The 9,147-nt window shown below is 38.8% G+C and overlaps 1 protein-coding gene and 1 pseudogene across 1 annotated transcript in view; both read left to right on the forward strand.

Annotated features, from left to right (window-relative positions):
• Positions 1–1,108, forward strand: part of LOC111158267 (osteopetrosis associated transmembrane protein 1) — a 33,461-nt gene extending 32,353 nt beyond the window's left edge. Inside the window, exon 6 of the mRNA XM_022520188.1 lies at positions 389–1,108. Coding sequence (XP_022375896.1) covers positions 389–444 — 56 coding nt within the window. The 3' untranslated portion in view covers positions 445–1,108. The remainder of the gene's footprint in view (positions 1–388) is intronic.
• Positions 1,109–8,265: 7,157 nt separating this feature from the next.
• LOC111158340 lies at positions 8,266–8,880 on the forward strand (annotated as a pseudogene).
• The last annotated feature ends 267 nt before the right edge of the window (positions 8,881–9,147 follow it).

The raw sequence follows: 9,147 nt of genomic DNA on the forward strand, positions 1-9,147 counted from the left end.
TGGGATCATGACCTGAGCTGAAGGCAGAGGCTTTAACCCACTGAGCCACCCAGGCGCCCCAGCACTTCCAGTTTTTTAAGTAGAGTACTCTTAGCTGCATTATGTATTTGAGATTATAATATTCAGGATGATATAAATTATGTCTGTTTTATTTGGTACTGCTTCTAACAAAGGCATATATGGCTTCAAGCAAAGTTATGTTTTTTGAGGTTGGTAGAAGAAAATAGGCTTAGGCTTTGATTCTTAGAAAATTGATTCCATTTTCTATTGAAAATCATCTATTTTGAATCAAACATAGAGTTAATAAGTGAATACTATAGTGTACACAAAAATAATAATTATGTTTGGATAATTTATGCTTAAAATATAATACTTCTGATTTATCTAGCCAAACGTCTCAAGTCCAGTACCAGCTTTGCAAACATTCAAGAAAATTCAAACTGAAATCTACAAAACGGAGAATTAACATCACGTTCCATAGATGAATGGTGGAAGATACAGCTTGGTCCGAAAGAAGATAAACTGATTTTGACAAGTCAAGTTCCTAAGAAATGCAAGAACTTCAGATTTATTTTTAAATAAGAATTTTCCATTTTTCTTTCCTTTTCCATCCCCTTTTTAAGGGTTTGGGTATTTTTAATATCCAGGCCTAGCAATGTCATCTATTTTAAAGTGTATTTGTTATAATAACATAAGGTGCAAGAACAATCTTCATTTTATTTTGTAGGCATATTATTACTCTTTGAGACTTCTAGTATCTCCTTATAAATGTAGTACTTAAGTAGCAGAGTTTTTGAAAACTAACATTTAAAAATTAATCAGTTATAGCAAAGACTTTGGAAAAAGAAATATACTTGCCAAAAGTAGCCGGTCCAAAGATTAAATTCACCATTGCAGTATTATTGTTACATATATATTTAATATCATATATATTATAAATAATATGTGACTCAATCTCTAGTTTCCTTAAAGTTACTTTTGAAACCACTAATTATAAACCTCCCTAGCAATTTTTAGAAGCAGGAAGGCACATTACATTTATCTTTGTAAAAAGATATATGGTAACTGGTTTCTTACTTAACTTTTATAAATAGTATTTTGCGCCTTATTTTTGTCTTTATTTCATAAGTAATTTGAAATCACTGGACTGCTGTATTATATTCAGGGCAAGATGGATTCTTTTTCTACTAGGGATTTGCATTGTGAATTACATGAAGCTATTTAGCAATTTATAATTTATTACTACTTTAAATCAAATGTAGCATTATCACAATATATTTAAGTTGTGATTTTTTTAAAAAATCAAGTTTCTCTTGGGTTATATGAAGATTTTTTGAGGGGAAAGAAAGGAGGGGTAAAAAAAACTTAAGGCTCAGAAAATAGATAGGGAAGGACCTGAGGGGACGCTCACCATAAAACTGTTGAATGGTTCATGTTGAGGGCATGAGTTAAGATGAGAGTCTGATACAGAAAGCATTTAGGATAAGATGTTTATTTTTTTTCTAAGTTATTTAAACAGATAAATGTGACATGATGGAAATGAAGTCAGATGTTTCACTGTTGGAAAGCAAATTCTATTTTGGAATGTTTAAATCAAACTTTCTTTAAAAAAAGCTTCATTTCAGAATTGGGCATAACTTTTTTCCTCAGGTTTTTAGTGCTAGGTATTTCATTTGTTAATTCCTGCTTGCTTGCTTGGTGAAAATAGGCTTTGTTTTAAATGTTGAGAGAATGAAGTCTGCTCTATATAGAAGTAAGAGTTAGGTTAAATAGTAGAAGAATTTTAATCCCTTTGTATACTATAACTGCTCTATAATGAGGTAAGAAAGTTTTGAATTTTTTTCATGTTTACTGTATATGCAGAGTGAGCAAGAAGGCTCATCTTTGGATATATAACATATCCAGAAGCTGTTACAGGTTTTCTAGTCTGCTGTGATCCACTTAAAATGTGCTGGGGTTTATTCCACTGTCGCTGTTCATGCTGTTGATACTAATAGCAGTGTCTTGATTTGAAGCATAGAGTTGAGGGCCATTGAAAGCAATCTTTCATTAATGCAGATAAAACCAGTTTACATATGCAGAGTTACAAACTGGCATATTTGAATCTGTAATTAGTGACTCTTTGATCACCTTTCAATGTTATGTGTTTCTAAAAACCATTGCTTTTGGATATGGTTGCTAATAAGCACTTTAGAAAAGAAAAAACAACCTTTACTATTTTTCTGGTTGAGTCGTTGGTCTTTAGAAGTAGCATCAGCAATAGATTTCAAAAGTAAGTATTAAGCATTACACTAAAGTGTGTAGATACTTCATTTTTAGGTGATACTGAAAAATTCTTTGCGTAGTTTCGAATTCTGAGACACATTGCTTATGTGTGTGCATAAGATCATCTTTAGCTTTTTGACACTTTGAAATAAAGGAAGTAATTTAAGGAAATTGCAGTGCCATATTTGTTTTTTTTTTATGTTTTTTTTTTTTTCGTTTTGTTTTGTTTTTTTTTAGAGAGAAAGAGAGCAAGGGGGTTGGGAGGGGAAGAGAAGGGAGGAGGGAGCGAATCCTAAGCAGGCTCCACACTCAGCATGGAGCCCAATGCAAGGCATGATCTCACAACTCCGTGATCGTGATCTGAGCCAAAAAATCAAGATTCAGATGCTTAACTGATGGACCCACCCAGGCGTCCCAAGCCATATTTGATTTTTAAATGCATTTTTAAAACTTCAGATATAATTGAACATCACATTTCAGTTTTTCAGGCATTGAGTTTAAGTGCCTACTTTAAAAGTACCATCTAGGGGTGCCTGGGTGGCTCAGTGGGTTAAAGCCTCTGCCCTCAGCTGAGGTCATGATCCCAGGGTCCTGGGATCGAGCCCTGCATCAGGCTCTCTGCTCACCAGGGAGCCTGCTTCCCTCTCTGCCTGCTTCTCTGCCTACTTGTGATTTCTGTCTGTCAAATAAATAAATAAAATCTTAAAAGTACCGTCTAATAATTTTGTTGTAAATAAAAATGTGCTTGTGGATTATTTTTTTGTTGGATTTGAGAGGTTGAACTAGCATCAGCTATCCTAAAGTAACTCTAAATCAGTAACACCAGAGATTAGTTGGTAAATATTACTTCTAATGGGACGGCATTTTCTGATGTTTCATGGATGGGCTCTAATTCTACTGCAGCGTACTCCTTATAAAGTGAAATGTTTTCCCAGAACATTATATACAGTTGGGGTTGCTTTCCTGACCAGAGACTTGACATTGTATAAATAATAGACATCAGCAGCAATGAATTAAGAAAGCAAAATTACACTAGTAACCTTTGTAACAGTTGCAGATAGAAAAAAATTACATTCCAAGTACATTGTTTTCCGAGCTAGAAGAAACCTTAGAGGTCATCTGGTCATAGACTCCTAGAGCCAAATGGATCCCTAAAGATCACTTGATTTAATCTGTCCACTGCATGGATTCCCTCTAAAAAGTGTATCATTATTTTTTAAAGATTTTTTAATTTATTTATCAGAGAGAGAGAGGGAGAGCGAGCGAGCACAGGCAGACAGAATGGCAGGCAGAGGCAGAGGGAGAAGCAGGCTCCCTGCAGAGCAAGGAGCCCGATGTGGGACTCGTTCCCAGGACGCTGGGATCATGACCTGAGCCGAAGGCAGCTGCTTAACCAACTGAGCCACCCAGGCGTCCCTAAAAAGTGTATCATTTATTTCCTCTTTCTTAACTAAGGAAGCAGAACATCATAGAACTCCTTATTTATGACTGAGCCATTGTTTGATAGTTTTAAAATTGAGATTTGAAATACCTAATCAAATGTTTTTCTACTCGGCTTATCTTGTAAAAATTCCCCAAAATGATTGTATTGATTATAAAAAGGACTTAAGCCTATGCTGAGTTATACATCTAGCACATAAAAGTTACAACTCCACTAAAATTTGCTTGTTTTAAACTATTACATTGGGCATAATAAATATTAGTCATACATGTAACAAACTTAATAACCAGAAATTTTCTTTGTCTCCTTGAAACTAAAGAGAGCTTTTAAAAGATAATATGACCTGACTTGTGCTTAAAGTAGGGAGGTTTTCAATAATAATTTTTTTTTTAAAGATTTTATTCATTTATTTCACAGAGAGAGATCACAAGCAGGCAGAGAGGCAGGCAGAGAGAGAGGAGGAAGCAGGCTCCCTGCTGAGCAGAGAGCCAGACGCGGGGCTCGATCCCAGGACCCTGAGATCATGACCCGAGCCGAAGGCAGCGGCTTAACCCACTGAGCCACCCAGGCGCCCCTCAATAATAATTTTTAAAATCGCCTTTTCCTGTGATAAACAAATGCATTAAAAAAAAAAAAATCCCGGTACCCAAATGCAATAAAAATATTTCAAACCTTTAAAAGGAATGATAAGCCCGTTTTAGCCAGGTATTTTAGCAAATCGTCCAGTGTCTTACCTAAGTGCCAGAATTGGTATCCAAAAGATTTGCCCAATGCGTTGGAAGTGAAAAACAGTTCAATTATCTGGAATAATTGTAGACAACTAGAATGTAGATAGGATTGAAAATTATTAGCTTATCCTGTTTTGACTTCTGAAGCAGGAGAGTAATCAGAAGAAGTTTGGAGGTTTTCTGGTCACCGGAATGTGTTATTTTCAGAGGCAGGCACTCACAACGGTGATCCCTGTTTCCAAAGGGGAAGTTACAGCTTCCCTTTTCTCTCTGCTATTAGTACCTCATTTTCTACATTCATTTGAAGTGCTGTTGCCAGTAATGTAATAGGGGCTGACATATAAAGGGCTTGACCTTGACCTTTTAAAATCCAAATCCTCATCGTATCTTGGCTGTTCTTCACTAAATAAGGCAGTGTTTTTTGTACAACTCAGGAACTCTTACCAGCCCAAATCCAGCATTTCCCACCTTACCCTCCCTGCCCCACCCTGACACATATACACATGCTTTCTCTCATTGCTTTTCTCCTATGGGTTTGGAGAATTGATAACTGTGGTGTGGGCAAACAGCTAGCACAGGATGTAAAGAGTGTGAGTGAGCAAGTAGAATCTCCAGATTTAATCTCTCCCCTTGCACCTTCACCCTGTGATTCTCAAATGTTTATACAGGAGGGACCTAGGGATGGAAAGCTGTATGGAAAAGGAGCACTGGGAGTCCCTTGTCTTGAAACTGTATGTGCATGGCAAATTCAGTGGGTAGTATTAGGTGGGAATAGATATCCCATTCATATCCATGAAGGATGGATATTCATATCCACAGAGGGCTAAAACTGCTTGAAATTACACTGCTTGGCACACTTAGTTCACCATCCTCTGAGGACTTCTTGCATCAACTCACATCTCAGCAGCAGCATGAAATGGTTGTTTAGCTTCTTTGGCTGTTCCTCCTAAGTTTATGTTCTCTTCATCTGGAGATTCTCTGTTCCTTTTTTTCCCTGTCTCCTAATACCCAGTTAGGGAGTCACAGGAACTATCCTTTGTAGGTTGGCTATTGTCACCAAATCTGCACCACTCATTCTGTGTCTTTGAAACACCAGGGATAGGTGCTTGGATGGCTACAGAAATTGCTCTTGTAACCAACCCCACCATGCTGGAAGTGATTTAGAGAATGTAATCTCTGACCTGGCCAGGCTCTGGAAAACCCTTTTTGGGGGTGGGACCCTTGCTTATTGATGGCCTGATTTCATGAGGCATATCCATATCACTTCTAGCTCTCAAGGCCACCCAGCTCCTTGGATCTAAGCCCTATCAACTACTCTTGTTTCCATAGTGCCACCAGTTTTATTTGCCCCAATTAGTTTCACCAACAACAAAAATTCAAGTGACCTGATAGGAGTGTGGTGAAGTGTAAGTTTGCCAGTACTTTAAAGAAATCAGTCCTCTGCCTTCAGGACTGCAAAGTTTCTAGTGAGAGGTATGCTATAATTCTTACATTTATTCTTCTATGTATAATATTTTTACTGTTTTCTGGCTACCTTCAAGATTTCCTCTTAATTTTTGATTTTTAGCAGTTTTACTATGATATGTCTAGGTATATTTTCCTATGTATTCTCCTTGGCATTATCTGAGCCTCTTAGATCTTTTTGTTGTCTTTCATTAATTTTGGAAAATTCTCAGCCATTCTACTATCAAATATACTTCTGCCCTCTTCTCTCTCTCATTGCCTTCTGGGATTCCAATTAGATTTGTTAGGTGATGTGATATTGCCTCGCAGCTTTATTGGATGCACTCTTCTGTTATATTCACTCTGACTTTTGCTTTGCGTTTCAGTTTAGATCATTCCTTTTTTTTTTTTTAAAGATTTTATTTATTTGAGAGAGAGAGAAAATGAACAGGGGAGTGGCAGAAGGAGAGGGAGAGGGAAAGAATCTCAAGCAGAATCCCTGCTAAGAATGAAGCCTGACATGGGGCTCAGTTTCATGATTCTGAGATCATGACCTGAGCTGAAGTCAAGAGGCAGTTGCTCAACTGACACCAAGACGATTTGGCACACAGGCACCCCAGTATTTTATTTGTTTTTAAAGATGTATTTATTTGAGAGAAAGAGCACAAACACAAGTGGGGGGAGGGGCAGAGAGAATCCTCAAGCAGACTCCCCACTGAGCAGGGAGCCCCATGCAGGGCTTGATCCCAGGACCCTAACATCATGACCTGAGCTGAAACCAAGAGCTGGCTGCTCAACTGACTGAGCCACCAAGGTGCCCCAGATTGTTTAGTATTTTAAAGTTCCTGTTGGATAGTGTCAATATCCGGGCCATCTCTGGATCTTGTTCTGTTGACTACTTTATCCCTTGACAATATTATTGTCATTTTCTTCTTGATTTTTAATTTGTCTTATAATTTTTGGTTAAATGCCAGACATTGCATGGAAAAGAACAGTAAAAATTAAGATAAAGAGCCACCTATGTGGCTCAGTCAGTTAAGTGTCTGCCTTTGGCTCAGGTCATAATCCCAGGGTCCTGGGATTGAGTCCCACATTGGTCTCCTTGCTCAGTAGGGAGCCTGCTTCTCCCTCTGCTTAGAGCTCTCCCTTCTTGTGTCCTCTATCTCTGACAAATAAATAAAATCTTTAAAAATTAAAAAAAAAGAAACTGAGATAAAAAGTACTCATACCTGCACATAGGCAAACCTTTCTATCAGACTTTTAGTATGGAGTGAACTGAATGTCTCCTACCAGTAGTTGATTTGGATTTAGGTTTTATAGGTTAATATCATTACCTTCAGTATATGATAGGCTTCAAATTCCTCCAGTGGTAGACTGCTGCTACTTTGTGTTTCGTGTGTGGCCTGGAATGCCAGAGAGTTTTTCTTGGTGTTCCTACTTCACCTTCAGCTTTCAGCAGACATACATGTGCAACAAATGGGATCTCTCTCCATGGTCATATCCCTCCCTCAGCTGTAGAATTCTGTTGCTGGTTTCTTTGTGCAAGGCTTATGGTTGGGGCAGGCAGTCTCATGCAGGTCCTGGGCTCTTGAGTTTTAGGGTGAGCCTCTCTCTCTCTCCATGGCAATTAGACTCTGCATTGTAATGGGGTGAGGTCTTAAATGGGAATGAGTTTTCTGTCCCTGTCTCACTGGCACCAGACCTCTGCTCTGTATCAGTGAAGGATCCTGGGGACAGGTGGGTTTCCTGCCTTCCTTCAGCATCTGATGGCTTTTTCTTTAACTCCTCCTCCACCACAGCCAAACTTTTCTTGGCACCAGGGGACAGGAAGGTTTTGTACACTCCTCTAGTGGCAAATGGCTTTTTCTTTGTATGGGAGAATTTCTTTGTATGCCTCTCTCCTAGTGATAATCTGGTTGTCATCTGCTCATCTCACCAAAGGAAGACTCTTTTAATCCTTTTGATCTGCCCCCCCAGTCTTTCTTACAAACACCCAGGGAGGACTATGGAAAGTGCTGGCAAATGGGGCAAACTCCCTTGTATCCATGGCCCCTGGAGAGTCCAAGTTGTCATACCAACTCACACTTGGTCTTTAAGCTTTAAGCTTTTGTTTACATATCAGTTTTTTCCTTCTTACTTTTTTTGGCTACTTCTCTTCCTCCTGTACTCTGCACAAAGCAAAACAGTTTGTAGGAGCAGTGCTTAAGGCTTTCTGTATCATAAGTAGGGCTAGAACTCATTGATTGCTTCTTTGTTGTCAACTCTAAGATTTTACTGGACAGCAAATTGCTCAGTAGTTTAATACATCCAAAGAGGTAAAACAGGCAGTGAGGGCCTTAGCCAGTTGACTGGAATTGTGGCGATAGGAGGTCCAAGTACACTGCAATCATGTCTAGTATGTCCTATAATGGAGGGGACATCATGACAATGAAAGGGAAGAACTGTGTGGTCATTGCTGCCGAAAGGTGCTTTGGCATCTAATCACAGGTGGTGACCATGGACTTCCAGAAGATCTTTCCCATAGGTGATTGGCTGTACATAGGCCTGGCTAGGCTCACCACCAATGTCCAGACTGTTGCCCAGCACCTCAAGTTCCAGCTAAACCTGTATGAACTGAAGGAAGGTCAGCAGATCAAGTCTTATACCTCCCTGGGCATGGTGGCCAACGTCTTGTATGAGAGATGGATTGGCCCCTACTACACAGAGCCAGACATCACTGGGTTGGACCTAAAGAACCTGAAGTGCCTCATTTGCTCTCCAGACCTTATCTGCTGCCCCATGGTGGCTGACAACATTGTGATCAGTGGCGCCTGCTCCAAATAAATGTATGTGATGTGTGAATCCCTCGGGGCCTGACATGGATCTAGAACACTTGTTTGAAACCATCTCACAAACCATGCTAACACTATGGATCGGGATGCACTGTTAGGCATGAGATTCATTGTCCACACCATTGAGAAGGACAGAATTACCACTAGGACACTGAGGTCCTGAATGGACTAAACTTCTGTTCTCAGAGCCTACTTTTTTTTTTAATGAAATAGTTTTGTTTTCAAGAAAGCAAAAGTTAAAGAGGTAAAACAAAAGACAAGATTGACAATTATAAAAGCAATAAAAAGGAACCAAATCCCAAATAAAAAAATATGGTAGCTGAAATTAACTTAATAGAAGGGTTTTATGGCAAATAAGGCATTGTAAAAAAGTTAATTCAAAGTAAGTTATAAGAGTTTCTCCAGAAGGAAACTTAGAGAAAAGTTTGGAAATACAGAT

Source organism: Enhydra lutris, unplaced genomic scaffold (assembly GCF_002288905.1).
Source record: "Enhydra lutris kenyoni isolate GAN:26980312 unplaced genomic scaffold, ASM228890v2 scaffoldscaffold58, whole genome shotgun sequence".
NCBI classification, from domain to species: domain Eukaryota; kingdom Metazoa; phylum Chordata; class Mammalia; order Carnivora; family Mustelidae; genus Enhydra; species Enhydra lutris.